Source organism: Salmo salar, chromosome 02 (assembly GCF_965601325.2).
Source record: "Salmo salar chromosome 02, fSalSal1, whole genome shotgun sequence".
NCBI classification, from domain to species: domain Eukaryota; kingdom Metazoa; phylum Chordata; class Actinopteri; order Salmoniformes; family Salmonidae; genus Salmo; species Salmo salar.
The window spans coordinates 81,458,522-81,478,349 of NC_138292.1; the positions used below are offsets into that span (position 1 = coordinate 81,458,522).

The following is a 19,828-nucleotide window of genomic DNA, read 5'->3' on the forward strand; positions in this document are numbered from 1 at the left end:
ACTGGGTAGAAGCTCTTAAAACAACGTTCTGTTTCGCTGTCCTCGTTTAGTTTCAGAACCATTGCTTTTAATCCACTTCTTTTCTGTTCCTCCTTTTCGTTTGTTTTCTGGTCACATGGTTCTTCTTCTCTGCCCTCATTGGGTTCATCTACAGTAGCGTGGTCCCTAGTTCTGCTTTAACTACAAGAGGGTTTTTAAAAACGGAATAGACTTACGTTAGCCTTGGACGTGATGTGGCCAAAGCCACATTCATTCTTCATGAGTGTGGCATACTGTTACTAGCTAAAACCAAAAGAAGGCACGCTATTCAAACTATACGGGAGCTTCTCAACTAATCCATATCGCACACTAGTAATGCACCAACTGACCAACGTGCAAGACATTTCAAAACAGTTTCATTTTCCATTTGGCTAACAACAAATATGGTGTCTACTGGTTGTTGTTGTGTGGGGTATGTAGTGTCAGAGAACCATTGTGTTGACACCACTCAGAGGTGGGTATGTCGTGAAAACACGATTCTCAGTCGTCATTCTCTTCACACGGTTTTCTTTTCTTCCTCATTGTCTTCTTCTCTGTCTGTTTCTGCAGCTTTATCTACTGACTGCCCTCACAACTCTCCGTTTCCCCCTCCCACCCATATTCTGTTTTCACTGTTTTCTCCCCTTGTTTGTTGTCCTCTTCTCCTTTACTGGTTTCTCCTCTCTTTTCTTGAGCTCCTCTCCTCCGTGTGTTTCGTCTGGTCCTCTTGAGCTCCTCTCCTCCGTGTGTTTCGTCTGGTCCTCTTGAGCTCCTCTCCTCCCTGTGTTTCGTCTGGTCCTCTTGAGCTCCTCTCCTCCCTGTGTTTCGTCTGGTCCTCTTGAGCTCCTCTCCTCCCTGTGTTTCGTCTGGTCCTCTTGAGCTCCTCTCCTCCCTGTGTTTCGTCTGGTCCTCTTGAGCTCCTCTCCTCCCTGTGTTTCGTCTGGTCCTCTTGAGCTCCTCTCCTCCCTGTGTTTCGTCTGGTCCTCTTGAGCTCCTCTCCTCCCTGTGTTTCGTCTGGTCCTCTTGAGCTCCTCTCCTCCCTGTGTTTCGTCTGGTCCTCTTGAGCTCCTCTCCTCCGTGTGTTTCGTCTGGTCCTCTTGAGCTCCTCTCCTCCCTGTGTTTCGTCTGGTCCTCTTGAGCTCCTCTCCTCCGTGTGTTTCGTCTGGTCCTCTTGAGCTCCTCTCCTCCGTGTGTTTCGTCTGGTCCTCTTGAGCTCCTCTCCTCCCTGTGTTTCGTCTGGTCCTCTTGAGCTCCTCTCCTCCGTGAGTTTCGTCTGGTCCTCTTGAGCTCCTCTCCTCCCTGTGTTTCGTCTGGTCCTCTTGAGCTCCTCTCCTCCGTGTGTTTCGTCTGGTCCTCTTGAGCTCCTCTCCTCCCTGTGTTTCGTCTGGTCCTCTTGAGCTCCTCTCCTCCGTGTGTTTCGTCTGGTCCTCTTGCGCTCCTCTCCTCCCTGTGTTTCGTCTGGTCCTCTTGAGCTCCTCTCCTCCATTTTATGGTTGTCAACTTTCTCACTATCAAATAAGGGCCAAAAGGTCGCGTGCCAGTGCACGGTGGTATGGGTAGGTGTTGTCACGAACCGGCTAGAAGCCTGTAACAAAAAGGGAGACAACGTGGAGATAGTTAATAAATACATTTTGTTATTCTCTGAAGTAAATACAATTAACAATGGTGTAAGTGAGTGGTCGCATGTATACATGTGATAATGAGGGGTGTTGAAAGTTGCCAACGCAAACAAACCAAACAGCCACAAAAATGCCACAACCAAAATCTGTCTGTGTCTGCATGGAGAGAGTCTCCTCATATACAGTGTATATTCATATTCTTATTCCAATTGGAAAGGCAAAACATTTGTATTGTAATGAAACAGCAGGGAGCAGGTCTCGAACCCTCGACCTTCTAGCCCAAAGTCCAGCGCGCTATCGACTGTGCAGCAAAAGCATGCTCGAGCGGCAGAGTCGATATCCTCGCTTATAAACCCAGGGTCGTTACACTATATTCCATTTAGTCTATAGCTTTACTAAAACTGTATCATTATGTAAACAAATGTGAATAAACCTCAAAATAAATGATCAATGAAATCACAATTTGGACCTTTACAGAAAAAAAAATAATTTTCAAATGCAAAAGAGGAAAAGAGGGGCATGAGTCACTCACCAAGTCTACATATTTTTTGCTGCTCTTGACTGATTCAAGCAGTCCTTTCTCCTCTTGCATAGCCAATCACAGTTCACAAATATCTGAAGTTCATTTTTGATCAGCTCTGCATCTGTTTCTTGAGTCTGGCCATTTAATGGTCATCAGAGAGAAAATCCTCTCTACAAAGGCATTTGAGCCTGGCACATGGAGGACAAATGAGACAATCCTGAACATGTTGAACAAGTTGGCTTTCCCTAGGTCTTGGAAAATTGCCACCCACTTCTCACTGGCGGATTTTGTGGTATCCTGTCTGGCTTTCTGTATTTCCTCCCGGCTAGCACAAAACTCTTCATAGAGTTGGTCCATACTGACTGACCGTCTCTGTCAGTTTGAGGGCAACCACCAGCTGCTCCAGGTCAGTGAAGGAGAGCTCCTCATAGAGGCACATCAGTTTCACCATTACATTTTCTGGTGAGAAATCAAACCACTTATCAATGTATGTAATGACAGTGTCATAGAACTTCAAAGTCCTGTTGCTGCTTGGACCTTTGTGCTGACAATTGTTTGTCCATCAGCTGCTTGGTCTGGTATCCAAAAAACGGTCCTGTTTCAGCTGAAGCATCTTCATTTTGAACTTTTTGATTTCCTCGTAAACATCTGTGATGCAGAGCGTTGTTTCCTCCCGCTTTTTTTCGAGTTGGTCAAAAACACACCCACGTTGTGGAAAAAGCACAGATATATCTCAGCAGCTTCCGTTTTTTCTTCATACTCAAAAATACTCTTCAGTGCCACAGGACAGGTCTCCCCAAGGGACCTGAAGTATGAAGTAAGAGCTGGCCAGCTTTGCAGGAGACGATCGACAGCTGGATGAAGACAGTGCCATCGCGTGCAAACATGTCGCAGAATTTCACGCCACTCAATGTCAACAAAGAAAAAAATGCACGCAGGTCATCTCTTCGGGAAGCAGATACTGATAAGTGGCTGTAGATCTGTAAAACAATTGTCTCAATATCCACTGACAGCTGATCGCAGGCGTGCTTGCAGGCATTATGAGCTATGTGAGCTGGGCAATTACCTTTCAGAATGCGATTGTTGGCACTGCTCAATAACTGGTAAACGGAGAGGTGTTTCCGCAGTAGACGTCACAAAGAATGCACCGATATTACTAGCACCTTTAGCTCGCGTGGCCTTGTGCATTTCTGTGGATGCATGCTGAATTAGGTCATTCTCCCCTCCATGGCCAATTGAGAATTCCCGACGCATAAAGTACAGAAAGCTTTCGTCGAGTCACCACTGAAGGGCTTAACCCACGTCTTTTTTTTGCTTCACATTGTTTGTTGTAGCTGCAGTCTTTTTTTACAGGTTTATCCATATTTCCTTGATATGCTAAACCGACCGAACAATAACAGAAATTGCTTTGCAGGAATTTGCACGTTTACGCTTTACTGTGTTTGGATGAATATACGGGACAAACCAATTTAGCCCAATATAAGGGACATCCCGGCCAATACGGGACAGGTGCAAAACCCTACCTCCATGTGTTTCGGCTGGTCCTTTTCTCAGGTTGTCCCTTTTCATGAGCTTGGTCCTAAATTGGGGTACATTCATTTTCAATTCAGTCAATTCACGAAGTTAACATTAATTCCAATTCCTCCCATTGTCTCTCAACCACGTTAACATCCATAGTTTTTATGCAAGTAAAATCATACCGTACAAATTAAAAACATTACGTTTCGGTACAAAACAAAACATTTGTTAAGGAGGACACACGACCGATTGTATCGACCTCTTACCTTTAACCCCCCCCCCCAAAAAACCGTTATTTTGTTGTTTGACAGTCATTTCTGATTATTATTATTCATTTAATTTGATTAAAGTGATTAAAATTAAAGGTAAAGAAAAATAATCTGTCCCTTGTGTTAAGGTAAACCGTGTTACGTGAACTGAACTCTCGTCTTAATATGGAGAAACTATTCCTTAATAAAATAAATAGAAAAAAGAAAAACAAACATTGAACGTCTATGTAATAGTCAAATCATAGTGTAAAAGAAGGTGAGCTGGTTCTGCACTTTTGGGGCATTTTCTGGTGTTTTGTGGTGGAAACTGAGTGGGTCGAGCATAACACCTCTACCCGGTTACTCAAGCTTCCATTTCCCCTGTCACAAGGGGATTTATGTCTGAATTAAGATGAAATCGTCAACCCTGTTACTTGTTTTGGTACTTAATATTAGGTCTTTTTTTTACTTAACCTCGAGATGGGATGTGTTTTTTATTTATTTTTAAGTTGAACGTGTTCTCTTTTTGGCAATGTTAAAATTAGGTGAAATATAAGTTGTTTTTTCTTTCTCCACATCACAAAAGGCACCGAATTAGTGGAACGACCCTTTTGAGTTTTTCAGAAATGTTTCAGGACCTCCGTGACACAAGATGGCGACACGGACCTAAAAAACCTTTCACATTCCATAGAGATGGGCTATCGAAGAAGAAGCAATGCCGAGTCCAGAACGGGACAGCTAAGGTAGCTTGCATTGACAGGTATCCTCATTTCACATTCCTCTATACCTACCGATTGCATACATTATAAAGCCAGGTTATTGTATTGTTCCCAAACAGATCGTTGTAACATGGTGTTGAGTCGTCTTCTATCCGCTCTGCTCAACAAAGCGCCAGTGGTGGAAAAACTGGCCGAGTTGCGACCTATACGACGGGCCGCACAGCTCACCGCTTATGCCTGGATGAAGGCAAGAATTGCCGGAAAAGATGCGACAACCAAACTGCTGAAGTTCAAAACAGTTCGCCAGATACGACATGAGGCTTCGGGACTGCCTAAAAACGTCGGGGAGATGGGGAGAAAAGCCGGAAGACTTCGGGATTCTTTAGTAAAGGATGTGAAAGACGGGATAAGGGACAATTCGAGACAAGTTAAAGACAAGGACAAATGATGCTGTGTTCAACAACAAACCAAACAGTATATTTTAAGGCCTAAATGAAGGCTATCATAATGGTCTTCTTTAGCGCTCAAAAACGCTATTCTGACTAGTATTCAAAATAAAAGCCCGCATTTCAAAACACTGCAATGTGTAGAATTCATTCAAAAACATTAAAATATTACATTTTAATCTATGTCAATTTCTATTGTGATTTATAAGCAAACGCAAGGAGTACTTTATGGAAACAATTACAAACATGCTTCAAAAACCATTTAAAACCTGTTAGGGATAGGGGGCAGTATTTTCACGTTCGGATGAAAAGCATGCCCAGAGTAAACTACCTGCTACTCGGGCCCAGAGTCAAATATTTGCATATTATTAGTATTTGGATAGAAAACACTCAGAAGTTTCTAAAACGGTTTGAATGATGTCTGTGAGTATAACATAACTCATATGGCAGGCAAAAACCAGAGAAAAATTCAACCAGGAAGTGGGAAATCTGAGGGTTGTAGTTTTTCTATCTAATCCCTTTCCAAACTACAGTGTCTGTGGGGTCATATTGCACTTCCTAAGGCTCCCACTAGATGTCAACAGCCTTTAGAACCTTGTTTCATGCTTCTACTGTTACTGGGCAGAGAATAAGAGCCCAGTCAACCAGTGGACTGCCTGGAATCAGCGAGTTGTTTACTGCGCTATTGTCCGGTTGGAATATTATCGAATATTTATGTTAAAAAGACCCTAAGGATTGATTGTAAACATCGTTTGACATGTTTCTACGAACGGTAATGGAACATTTTGACTTTTTCTTTGGTTTTACGCCCGCGCATTTTGCCTTTGGATAGTGATCTGAACGCGCGAACAAAAGGAGGTATTTGGACATAAATATGGAGTTTTTCAAACAAAAAGAACATTTCTTGTGGGAGTCCTGGGAGTGCATTCCAACGAAGATCAGCAAAGGTAAGTGAAGATTTATAATACTATTTCTGAGTTTAGTTGACTCCAGAACTTGGCGGGTAACTGTATAGCTTGCTTTGATGGCTGAGCTCTGTACTCAGAATATTGAACAATGTGCTTTTGCCATAAAGCTATTTTAAAATCTGACACAGCGGTTGCATTAAGGAGAAGTATATCTATAATTCTTTCAATAACTGTAGTAAAGTTTATCAACGTTTATGAAGTGTTTTTGTAAATTGATGTGCTCATTCACCGGAAGTTTTGGGAGGCAATACATTTTCTGAACATCACGCGCCAATGTAAAATGTTTATTATTCTTTTATATAAATATGAACTTTATCGAACACAACATACATGTATTGTGTAACATTGAGTCCTGGGAGTGTCATCTGATGAAGATCATCGAAGGTTAGTGATTCATTTTAGCTGTATTTCTGTTTTTTTTGTGATGCCTCTCCTTGCTTGGAAAATGGCTGTGGTTTTTCTTGTGAAGTTGATGTCCTAACATAATCTACTGTTATGCTTTCGCCGTAAAGCCTTTTTGAAATCGGACAATGTGGTTGGATTAACGAGAAGATTCTCTTTAAAATGGTGTATAATAGTTGTATGTTTGAGAAAATTGAATGAGATTTTTGCTGTTTTGTATTTCCCTGCTATTACATTGGCTGTTGGCGAAGGGGTTCCGCTAGCGGAGCTCCTGTCCATAACAGGTTTTAAGACCCCTATCGAAAAATACAATGTTCAGATTGGTATATTCACAATTTTGGGCTGTAGAGAGAAAAAAAAAAAAAAAATTATGTGCTGAGATAAATGTGGGGTTGGGAATACTCTGTAGGGTCTGTAGAATCCATGGCGATTACTGTATAGGGTCTGTAGAATCCATGGCGATTACTGTATAGGGTCTGTAGAATCCATGGCGATTACTGTATAGGGTCTGTAGAATCCATGGCGATTACTGTATAGGGTCTGTAGAATCCATGGCGATTACTGTATAGGGTCTGTAGAATCCATGGCGATTACTGTATAGGGTCTGTAGAATCCATGGCGATTACTGTATAGTGTCTGTAGAATCCATGGCGATTACTGTATAGGGTCTGTAGAATCCATGGCGATTACTGTATAGGGTCTGTAGAATCCATGGCGATTACTGTATAGTGTCTGTAGAATCCATGGCGATTACTGTATAGGGTCTGTAGAATCCATGGCGATTACTGTATAGGGTCTGTAGAATCCATGGCGATTACTGTATAGTGTCTGTAGAATCCATGGCGATTACTGTATAGGGTCTGTAGAATCCATGGCGATTACTGTATAGGGTCTGTAGAATCCATGGCGATTACTGTATAGTGTCTGTAGAATCCATGGCGATTACTGTATAGGGTCTGTAGAATCCATGGCGATTACTGTATAGGGTCTGTAGAATCCATGGCGATTACTGTATAGGGTCTGTAGAATCCATGGCGATTACTGTATAGGGTCTGTAGAATCCATGGCGATTACTGTATAGGGTCTGTAGAATCCATGGCGATTACTGTATAGGGTCTGTAGAATCCATGGCGATTACTGTATAGGGTCTGTAGAATCCATGGCGATTACTGTATAGGGTCTGTAGAATCCATGGCGATTACTGTATAGTGTCTGTAGAATCCATGGCGATTACTGTATAGGGTCTGTAGAATCCATGGCGATTACTGTATAGGGTCTGTAGAATCCATGGCGATTACTGTATAGGGTCTGTAGAATCCATGGCGATTACTGTATAGTGTCTGTAGAATCCATGGCGATTACTGTATAGGGTCTGTAGAATCTATACAATGTGTTATTTCTTATGGGACTGTGGTCTAAATACCCAGCAGCACTTTCTACCCAACCCACTGGAATACATTGTAGGCCTATAACATTACAAATTGGTTTATAGAGGGAGAAAAAACAATTGTGTGTGTGGAAGTAAAGCTAGGGTTGGGATTACTGTAGAATCTGGAGAGTCTGTATATGGTGTTATTTCTTGTGGGACTGTGATTTAAATACCCAGCAGCACTTTCTACTCCACCCACTTGGTTCCAATGCAATACACTGTAGGCATAGACCATGTATCATTTACATGTTAGTCATTTAGGAGATGCTCTTATTCAGAGAGACTTAGGGTAGTGAGTGCATACATATCCATAGGCTACTGGTCCCCTGTGGGAATCGAACCCACAACCCTGGCGTTGAAAGCACCACGCTCTACCAACTGAGTCACCCGTACATTGATTCTACAGACCCTACTAAGTAATCCCAACCACACTTTTACTAAGGCAGATGGAATCATTTCTTCTCTATAAGCCAATGTGTAATTTATAGGCATATAGTCTATTGCATTGGGACCAATGGAGTGGTTGAAGTAGAAAGTGTTTCTAGGCTTATAGACCTCAGTCCACCATGAAGTAACACCATATACACAGTGGGGTGTGAAATTGACACCCTTAATAAAGATGAACAATAATGACTGTATAAAATAATTCAAACAGCTATATTGTATGCAACAAAATAATCAAACGGGTAACTTCTATTATTTTATACAATCGCTCAGAGAAAGATTGTTTTTAACAAGTAATACAACAACAAATTGACACCCCTAAAGATTCTTATACCGTAGTCAGAAGTTTAGTATTTGGTCCCACATTCCTAGCACGCAATGATTATATCACCTTGACAAATGTAGATCATATTCCATAAGCATTTTTTTGTTTCAGATTATGTTATAACAAATAGAAATTAAATGGTAAATAACGTAGTGTGTCATTTTGGAGTTACAAAAAGAAACACTTTCACATTAATGTGGATGCTACCATGATTACGGATAATGCTGAATGAATTGTGAATAAAGATGAGTTAGAAAGTTAGAGGGTCAAAGATCATACCCCCAAAGACATGCTAACCTCTCACCATTACCAATAACAGGGGAGGTTAGCATTATATATTATACCCCCAAGACATGCTAACCTCTCACCATTACCAATAACAGGGGAGGTTAGCATTATATATTATACCCCCAAGACATGCTAACCTCTCACCATTACCAATAACAGGGGAGGTTAGCATTATATATTATACCCCCAAGACATGCTAACCTCTCACCATTACCAATAACAGGGGAGGTTAGCATTATATATTATACCCCCAAGACATGCTAACCTCTCACCATTACAAGACAGGGGAGGTTAGCAATATACACTGCTCAAAAAAATAAAGGGAACACTTAAACAACACAATGTAACTCCAAGTCAATCACACTTCTGTGAAATCAAACTGTCCACTTAGGAAGCAACACTGATTGACAATACATTTCACATTGTTGTGCAAATGGAATAGACAACAGGTGGAAATTATAGGCAATTAGCAAGACACCCCCAATAAAGGAGTGGTTCTGCAGGTGGGGACCACAGACCACTTCTCAGTTCCTATGCTTTCTGGCTGATGTTTTGGTCACTTTTGAATGCTGGCGATTCTTTCACTCTAGTGGTAGCATGAGACGGAGTCTACAACCCACACAAGTGGCTCAGGTAGTGCAGCTCATCCAGGATGGCACATCAATGCGAGCTGTGGCAAGAAGGTTTGCTGTGTCTGTCAGCGTAGTGTCCAGAGCATGGAGGCACTACCAGGAGACAGGCCAGTACATCAGGAGACGTGGAGGAGGCCGTAGGAGGGCAACAACCCAGCAGCAGGACCGCTACCTCCGCCTTTGTGCAAGGAGGAGCAGGAGAAGCACTGCCAGAGCCCTGCAAAATGACCTCCAGCAGGCCACAAATGTGCATGTGTCTGCTCAAACGGTCAGAAACAGACTCCATGAGGGTGGTATGAGGGCCCGACGTCCACAGTTGGGGGTTGTGCTTACAGCCCAACACCGTGCAGGACGTTTGGCATTTGCCAGAGAACACCAAGATTGGCAAATTCGCCACTGGCGCCCTGTGCTCTTCACAGATGAAAGCAGGTTCACACTGAGCACGTGACAGACGTGACAGAGTCTGGAGACGCCGTGGAGAACGTTCTGCTGCCTGCAACATCCTCCAGCATGACCGGTTTGGCGGTGGGTCAGTCATGGTGTGGGGTGGCATTTCTTTGGGGGGCCACACAGCCCTCCATGTGCTCGCCAGAGGTAGCCTGACTGCCATTAGGTACCGAGATGAGATCCTCAGACCCCTTGTGAGACCATATGCTGGTGCAGTTGACCCTGGGTTCCTCCTAATGCAAGACAATTCTAGACCTCATGTGGCTGGAGTGTGTCAGCAGTTCCTGCAAGAGGAAGGCATTGATGCTATAGACTGGCCCGCCCGTTCCCCAGACCTGAATCCAATTGAGCACATCTGTGACATCATGTCTCGCTCCATCCACCAACGCCACGTTGCACCACAGACTGTCCAGGAGTTGGCGGATGCTTTAGTCCAGGTCTGGGAGGAGATCCCTCAGGAGACCATCCGCCACCTCATCAGGAGCATGCCCAGGCGTTGTAGGGAGGTCATACAGGCACGTGGAGGCCACACACACTACTGAGCCTCATTTTGACTTGTTTTAAGGACATTACATCAAAGTTGGATCAGCCTGTAGTGTGGTTTTCCACTTTAATTTTGAGTGTGACTCCAAATCCAGACCTCCATGGGTTGATAAATTGGATTTCCATTGATTATTTTTGTGTGATTTTGTTGTCAGCACATTTAACTATGTAAAGAAAAAAGTATTTAATAAGATTATTTATTTCATTCAGATCTAGGATGTGTTGTTTAAGTGTTCCCTTTATTTTTTGGAGCAGTATATATCATACCCCCAAGACATGCTAACCTCTCACCATTACAATAACAGGAGAGGCTAGCATGTCTTCAGCGGTATGATCTTTGACCCACTAACTTTCTCACTCATTATTCACAGTTAATTTTGAAGGCTTACCGCCGATTCCACTATTTTTGCGCATGTAAAATATTGGTGGCTCTAGTACAGGGCGCCAAGAGGGACAATTTGCAATATGTGCAATTCCAACCTCATGTCAGAACACAAAACATTTATAATTTCCATTTTGGTCCGACCTCAACTGTTATATTTACAACAATAGAACCCATGTAATAAAATTCATGACATATTTTATTAATGACTATACCGACCTAAAAAGTATTTTACATTTCATCATGACGTCATGTCATCTCACATTATGAGGATCAATTCCATTTAGAAACTGTACAGGATATTGGTCAATGAATGCACCAGATTTAGTATGTGGACATAAATCATATACTCAAAACACGCATCATACATATTTTCATAAAGTACAGTTTAAAATATGAGACCTTTGTGAGGAGAATCTCAATTGCATTTCCTTGATTCCTCGTGTCCTCTCCTCGCCGCCTCACAAACCCATTGGATGAGAAGGAAATGCTATTGAGAGTCTCCCTATGACCTCAAGCTAATTGATATCTCATCCTAGATGATGACAGGGGGACGAACAACACTGGAGTTGAGACCAAAACACAGAGCGATTGAGGCGGCAGCGGAGGCTGGTGATTTAGCCTGGAGGAGAGCAGACTCCCACTTAAATAACTCACATCCCTTCCTGGTCCCGCCAGGGCCGTGTTTACGCACCGCGCAGCAGTAGAACGCTCGGCCTTGGTTCGGACCGCCGTTACACACCGTTAGACGCTTGGCTCGCCGCCCACAGTCACACAGCGGGGCCGTGATCTTGGTGCTGCGGTTCGGCAGGAACGAGGACCGGTTAACGGACGAGGAGAGGATGGAGGACGATCCACCGACAGAAGGACGAGAGACAGAGGAGAGGCAAGAGTACTTGTGGATCATGAAAGATGAGTTTGGCGTCTCTGCGTGCAGACTTGAACGTGAAGTCGAAGGGTTAGGGTTATGGATGACAGGTCTGGGCCTGGCAAATGAAAGATTGGATGCAGAGCCGTTTGATGTCTGTGTGTGTGAAACAGAGAGGTTAGAATCACTGCTGGTGGTAACTGGTTTGGGTCTAGTGAAGGAAGGATTGGGAAGGTTTGTAGTAGAGGACATGGATGTGAAGGAGTTACCAGGGTTTTTTGTTGTGAGCGATCTTGACAGTGTAGCATGGAGGTTGGAGTTCTGGAGGCCTGGTCTGGGTTTGACAAAGGAATGATTGGATGCTGTCGAGGTATTGGATGTGATAGAAATACTGGATGTAGAAGAGGTATTTGAGGCTCTTGGCTTGTCCTTGTAGATCACAAAGGAGTTCTTTGATGTTGCCGTTTGCGGTCTTGACCGTGTAGCTGAGCGGTTGGAATCATGGGTAACAGGTCTGGGTTTGGCAAAGGAGAAACTGCATGAACTATTGGACCCAGAGGTGCTGAATATCCTCGTTGTCTCAGCTTTTGTAGAACTGGAGGATATTCTCGATCCGTTCTTGACGATCACAAAGGAGTTTTTTGACGTTTCCGTGTTCAGTCTTGACCGTGTATCTGAGAGGTTTGAGCCAGGGGTAACAGGTCTGGGTTTGACAAAAGAGGAAGGGGACAGAGTATTAGGTGCAGAGGTGTTGTAGGTCCTTGTTGTCTCAGCCTTCAAAGACACCAAGTTCCTGGAGGACGTTCTAGTATCGGTCTTGTGTACCAGGCTGGTCAGATGTTGGCAGGGCGTGTTGGTGGTATTGGAACTAGGCCTACTGTTGGTTGGACCTCTACCAGGATTTGAATGTACTGGGCTTGGACACAGCAAGGTCTTCCCATAGACAGAGGTATCATCCACCTCAAACCTCTCGTTCTCTGTGTACACATCAGAAACAGAAGCCTCGTCACTAACCATGACATCCCAGTCTTCCTCCAACACCACGTCGTCATATGAACCGCACGACTCCGTTTCCACCAAGATGGGCAAGTCCTCCTCCATACTTCCTGTTTCTGGGTCAAGGGTCGGGTCTGGCTGGGGTAGATGGGTAATGCAATTCATAGTGGTGGAGACCAGAACGAGGCTGTTGATGTAGTGATGAGGAGAGGGGATATTGAAAGTCATAGGAGAGGAGACGGACCGTATTGTTCCTATTCTAACTGTTCTGCTGCTATTACTACTACCACCACACATTGGAGTGGTCAGACCATTTAGAAGGGTCTTTGGTGAAACAATACTCTGATACTGAACAGGTTCAGCGGTTAAGTTGTAGTTCACCTCTGTGTTGGGAACCATGTTGTCTGAAGGCTTGGGTCGTGTTTCAACAACGTCTGTGTTGCTAACTGGCTTGCTGTTGGGTTGATTTTCAAGATGGTCGCCGCTCTCTGCCGTCTTGGAGGTTTTTTTGATAGTGGTGTTGTTATCCCCCTTGTTGCTAGGACAAGCATTCCCTGGCACGTTCCCATTTCCAAACAGGGGTTTGGTCTTCAAAGGTGCCTAAGAGGTAAACAAATAAAATAAATCAATACATTATAATTATTTTTTCCCCCTTTTCTCCCCAATTACAATCTTGTCTCATCGTTGCGCCTCCCAAACAGGCTCAGGAGGCAAAGGTCGAGTCATGCGTCCTCCGAAACATGACCCGCCAAACCTCGCTCCTTAACACCCGCCCTCTTAACCCGGAAGCCAGCCGCATCAACTGATGACCGAGGTCAGCCTGCAGGCGCCCGACCCACCACAAGAGCGCGATGAGCCAAGTAAAGCCCCCCCCCCCCGGCCAAACCCTCTCGTAACCCGGACGACACTGGGCCAATTGTGCGCTGCCATATGGGACTCCCGATCACAGCCGGTTGTGAAACAGCCCGGGATCGAATCAGGGTCTGTCGTGACCCCTCTAGCACTGAGATGCAGTGCCTTAGAACGCTGCGCCACTCGGGAGGCCTCAAATCAAAACATTTTTTTTACAAACTTTATTGATAGTCAGTCCAGTAAACAGAGGAGACTGAGTCATATTCACTAGAAACCAAACAGAAGAAAACAGACCCGAAACAAGGAGTGGCTTCCTGAACTCCAGTAAGAAACTCGTTTTCATTGCAAAACGTTTTACATGGCAAAATGTTTCGCTACGGTTTACACTAATGAATACAACCCAGGTGTGTATGGAACGGGGGAAGAGTCACCTACGCGCGTGAGTCTTTACGGGAGGAGGAGTGGGTATTCTGGGGCGTTGACAGAAATCCAAGGGTTCGATGTAGGTCGCCCCTGGGTGAGTCTTTAGGGGCGTAGTACAGTAGTCCAGGGGTCGTCAGCACGGTGGGGTCGTTAGTACTGGGGGTGTAGTAGTGGGGGTTCGTCAGGAAGCCACTCACCCTCTCCAGACTGCGCGTAATCTTCATCACACAGCCATCCCTCATCATCCTCCAGGCCAGGTGGGCCGTGTTGCGGGCGTCATCCAGGCCTGCAAATAACATTCAACAAAAACTGTTTTCTATGTACTATAAACTATGTCTAGATTATCAAAAATGCTGAAGAGAAATATTCACATTGTTTTATATGAATGTTATTCATTGTAACTGTTATGGGCTTCGTCCAGACCATCAAACAATATGTATATTATTCCCAGTAACTGACAATGATGACTGGAGTCTTGTGTGTATGTTTCGATCCTAATGTTATTAAATGACTAGTGCAGAGAATGCTAATACTTAGCTAGCCAGCCACTAGTGCTAAGGATGCTAATACTTAGCTAGCCTGCCACTAGTGCAGAGAATGCTAATAGCTAGCTAGCCAGCCACTTGTGCTGAGCAATTAGTGCTTTTTTTTGAGGACGGTTCAGTTTCAATTCGATCATTTAAAAAATAATCCGGGTTTTCGATTATGTGGGATGAATGCTGTAACACAGAATCCAACTATTACTAAAAGTCCCATGATGGCCCGTCACTGCTCATCACCAATTAACCATTTATTCACTTTACTCTAATAAAATATTTCAGTTGTTGTGTATATAACATTTGGTTGATCTCTGTAGAGCTGCTGTCTGACAGAAATCAGTATTTTGTAGTTCTTCAAAGTAAATAAGGCATACTTTTCTGACTGCTGATTACCAACTATCAATCACTTAGAGCATGCATTTTCAGGTAGAGAGCTACCTCATGAAGCAACAGCTGCTCTCTTCAGCCTCTTCCGTAGCAGGCATAACATAAAACAGACCGGACAAGTAGACGAGCAATGGATTATGGTTATTGTAGTTAATTACCACATTTTATGCGCTAAACTATGTGGAATATTGGCCTGTTGGAAACTACAACATCTCACAGTTCAGGCTGGATCTGATGCATCTCTAGAGAAACTACACATTGAGCTCACAGAAGAAGAAAAAAAGACCTAAATGGAATTTAAATAATTTAACCGATGTCAGTCAATGAGTTGTTAATTTTTTTTTTTAAATAAACACATTTCTGTTAATCTCTCAGCACTATAAATGATAGAGAGATGTTTTTGGTCTGTGTGTACCTGAGTGCTCCTGTCCAGAGAAGCTCAGGCACTATAAATGATAGAGAGATGTTTTTGGTCTGTGTGTACCTGAGTGCTCCTGTCCAGAGAAGCTCAGGCACTATAAATGATAGAGAGATGTTTTTGGTCTGTGTGTACCTGAGTGCTCCTGTCCAGAGAAGCTCAGGCACTATAAATGATAGAGAGATGTTTTTGGTCTGTGTGTACCTGAGTGCTCCCGTCCAGAGAAGCTCAGGCACTATAAATGATAGAGAGATGTTTTTGGTCTGTGTGTACCTGAGTGCTCCCGTCCAGAGAAGCTCAGGCACTATAAATGATAGAGAGATGTTTTTGGTCTGTGTGTACCTGAGTGCTCCTGTCCAGAGAAGCTCAGGCACTATAAATGATAGAGAGATGTTTTTGGTCTGTGTGTACCTGAGTGCTCCCGTCCAGAGAAGCTCAGGCACTATAAATGATAGAGAGATGTTTTTGGTCTGTGTGTACCTGAGTGCTCCCGTCCAGAGAAGCTCAGGCACTATAAATGATAGAGAGATGTTTTTGGTCTGTGTGTACCTGAGTGCTCCCGTCCAGAGAAGCTCAGGCACTATAAATGATAGAGAGATGTTTTTGGTCTGTGTGTACCTGAGTGCTCCCGTCCAGAGAAGCTCAGGCACTATAAATGATAGAGAGATGTTTTTGGTCTGTGTGTACCTGAGTGCTCCCGTCCAGAGAACTGTATCCCTAGATCCTGTAAAGCTCCATTCAGTCCTTTTGGTTTTCTGTTGTAGAACAGCTGAGAAAGAGACATGAGTTAGACTGGGTTAAGAGTAACACACACACACACACACACACACACACACACACACACACACACACACAACCACCTACTCTGTACGTAGCTCTCAGGTCTATCCAGCTGTTCAGAACAGCAGGTTTGTGGAGCTGCTTCCGTTTACACTCATACAGCAGACACACCCCCAGGTCCCAGTCTGAAACAATAGGACACAGATAATCAAGTTGAACAAGCTTATTCCCATTAAATGTTTGAGACTGTACAAAAGTGTGAAAATATCCTTATTTCCTCTAAACCTTAAAGAATCCACTGAAAGGCAATATATAGTCAGATATGAGTCCTGGGCCCACAGAGAAAGGCAGTATATAGTCAGATATGAGTCCTGGGCCCACAGAGAAAGGCAGTATATAGTCAGATATGAGTCCTGGGCCCACAGAGAAAGGCAGTATATAGTCAGATATGAGTCCTGGGCCCACAGAGAAAGGCAGTATATAGTCAGATATGAGTCCTGGGCCCACAGAGAAAGGCAATATATAGTCAGATATGAGTCCTGGGCCCACAGAGAAAGGCAGTATATAGTCAGATATGAGTCCTGGGCCTACAGAGAAAGGCAGTATATAGTCAGATATGAGTCCTGGGCCCACAGAGAAAGGCAGTATATAGTCAGATATGAGTCCTGGGCCCACAGAGAAAGGCAGTATATAGTCAGATATGAGTCCTGGGCCCACAGAGAAAGGCAGTATATAGTCAGATATGAGTCCTGGGCCCACAGAGAAAGACAGTATATAGTCAGATATGAGTCCTGGGCCTACAGAGAAAGGCAGTTTATAGTCAGATATGAGTCCTGGGCCCACAGAGAAAGGCAGTATATAGTCAGATATGAGTCCTGGGCCCACAGAGAAAGGCAGTATATAGTCAGATATGAGTCCTGGGCCCACAGAGAAAGGCAGTATATAGTCAGATATGAGTCCTGGGCCCACAGAGAAAGGCAGTATATAGTCAGATATGAGTCCTGGGCCTACAGAGAAAGGCAGTATATAGTCAGATATGAGTCCTGGGCCTACAGAGAAAGGCAGTATATAGTTAGATATGAGTCCTGGGCCTACAGAGAAAGGGAGGGAAATAAGAATTTCTGATTTCCGTATCAAAACATTTGGTCTCATTTGAAGGTGACCCGGGTAACCGTTCCTATCCTAAGCTACTATACCTGACCAGGTGACGAAGGCACAGGGGCGCTGCTCTGCGACTGGAGCCCTCTGGTCCCTGGGGAAGACCACACCCCTCTGGTGCTCCAGAGTCTGCAGCCACCGAGAGAACCGGGACAGACAGATGTGAAGGGGAACCCCGGCCTCCACCTGTTGCTGTAAACAAAATGAATAACAAAGTGTGTGTGTGTGAGAGAGAACCGGGACAGACATGTGGTTCCAGTGAGCTGGGTGCAGAAGTCAGACAGTGTAAATACCTGTGTGGTTCCAGTGAGCTGGGTGCAGAAGTCAGACAGTGTGAATACCTGTGTGATTCCAGTGAGCTGGGTGCAGAAGTCAGACAGTGTGAATACCTGTGTGATTCCAGTGAGCTGGGTGCAGAAGTCAGACAGTGTGAATACCTGTGTGATTCCAGTGAGCTGGGTGCAGAAGTCAGACAGTGTGAATACCTGTGTGATTCCAGTGAGCTGGGTGCAGAAGTCAGACCGTGTGAATACCTGTGTGATTCCAGTGAGCTGGGTGCAGAAGTCAGACCGTGTGAATACCTGTGTGATTCCAGTGAGCTGGGTGCAGAAGTCAGACAGTGTGAATACCTGTGTGATTCCAGTGAGCTGGGTGCAGAAGTCAGACAGTGTGAATACCTGTGTGATTCCAGTGAGCTGGGTGCAGAAGTCAGACAGTGTGAATACCTGTGTGATTCTAGTGAGCTGGGTGCAGAAGTCAGACAGTGTGAATACCTGTGTGATTCCAGTGAGCTGGGTGCAGAAGTCAGACAGTGTGAATACCTGTGTGATTCCAGTGAGCTGGGTGCAGAAGTCAGACAGTGTGAATACCTGTGTGATTCCAGTGAGCTGGGTGCAGAAGTCAGACAGTGTGAATACCTGTGTGATTCCAGTGAGCTGGGTGCAGAAGTCAGACAGTGTGAATACCTGTGTGATTCCAGTGAGCTGGGTGCAGAAGTCAGACAGTGTGAATACCTGTGTGATTCCAGTGAGCTGGGTGCAGAAGTCAGACCGTGTGAATACCTGTGTGGTTCCAGTGAGCTGGGTGCAGAACTCAGACAGTGTGAATACCTGTGTGGTTCCAGTGAGCTGGGTGCAGAAGTCAGACAGTGTGAATACCTGTGTGGTTCCAGTGAGCTGGGTGCAGAAGTCAGACAGTGTGAATACCTGTGTGATTCCAGTGAGCTGGGTGCAGAAGTCAGACCGTGTGAATACCTGTGTGATTCCAGTGAGCTGGGTGCAGAAGTCAGACAGTGTGAATACCTGTGTGATTCCAGTGAGCTGGGTGCAGAAGTCAGACAGTGTGAATACCTGTGTGATTCCAGTGAGCTGGGTGCAGAAGTCAGACAGTGTGAATACCTGTGTGATTCCAGTGAGCTGGGTGCAGAAGTCAGACAGTGTGAATACCTGTGTGATTCCAGTGAGCTGGGTGCAGAAGTCAGACAGTGTGAATACCTGTGTGATTCCAGTGAGCTGGGTGCAGAAGTCAGACAGTGTGAATACCTGTGTGATTCCAGTGAGCTCAGTGCAGAAGTGAGACAGTATGGGGTGCTCCTGCGGCTGAACGTACGTATGGAACTCTGACTCCACCTCGCCTGTAGCGGTATTCAGGAGAACTGCAGGAAACTCAACTAGATGGGGGGAGGCAAGGGGGAGAGAGGAGAGGGGAGGGGGACAAAAAAAGTGCAATGGTTACAGTATGTAGGTATGATATTACCACAAATATTGTCAAAGTACTGTACACTTACTAATCTCCTGCCCATAGCTGTTCCTCTCTCTCCAGCACGTGGATTCGAAGTCAATGACAATCAGATATGGAAATATTTGATCTGGAAAGTAGAAAGTCAAAAGTTATGGAAGTTGAACGAGATGTCATTGATTCAAGCAGAAAACCAAAAATGTAGGGCGTTTTAAAAGACTTACTAGATGTTAGTGGTTTCTTCTGTCCAGTTGATGACTGGCTGCGTTTCCTCACGAACCCTAATTGTCTGTTTTGTTAGGGAAGACATCACCCTTCAGTTTTGTCACCCCCTGCCACTGTGAACATTACTCGTTGTACTTTTATGTTCATGGGAGCGCTAAAAACCATTTGAGAATCATGGCAAGTCGGCATTTGAATTACATTGTTTCTCGGCTAGTATGGCTGTCTAGATATACTCTAGCTAGAAAGCTAGCTAACGTTACTTACTTCGCCAGTTTCTTTGTAGACATGTCGTTTTCCTCAGGCCACGGACTCAACTTCGTTACGAATAGTGTACATTAAAATGTGAACAATGTGACAACCGAAGTACGACTTCAAAAATAAAGTACCAGGTAAAATATCGCATACAACTTCATAACAAAGCAGTGTTGGATTCGCGGTGATCTTTTTTGAATTCTCGTCGCATCTGTGATACTCTGCTGCGCTCGACTGGTTTG

At 44.4% G+C, this 19,828-nt stretch overlaps 1 protein-coding gene and 1 long non-coding RNA gene across 2 annotated transcripts; one reads left to right on the forward strand and one right to left on the reverse strand.

Moving 5' to 3' along the window:
- The first annotated feature begins 4,555 nt into the window (after positions 1-4,555).
- On the forward strand, positions 4,556-5,274 carry LOC106593171 (uncharacterized). Its single transcript, XR_001325808.3, has 2 exons — positions 4,556-4,669; positions 4,765-5,274. It is a non-coding gene; the product is annotated as an uncharacterized LOC106593171 (long non-coding RNA).
- Positions 5,275-11,132: 5,858 nt separating this feature from the next.
- Positions 11,133-19,812, reverse strand: eri2 (ERI1 exoribonuclease family member 2). Its single transcript, XM_082967503.1, has 9 exons — positions 19,599-19,812; positions 19,334-19,398; positions 19,159-19,239; positions 18,914-19,041; positions 17,411-17,564; positions 16,299-16,399; positions 16,122-16,203; positions 14,288-14,376; positions 11,133-13,415 (listed from the first exon to the last, which is right to left on the reverse strand). The coding sequence occupies exons 1-9, from the start codon at positions 19,619-19,621 to the stop codon at positions 11,487-11,489; spliced, it is 2,652 nt and encodes an 883-aa protein (XP_082823629.1). The 5' UTR covers positions 19,622-19,812; the 3' UTR covers positions 11,133-11,486.
- Positions 19,813-19,828: the final 16 nt, after the last annotated feature.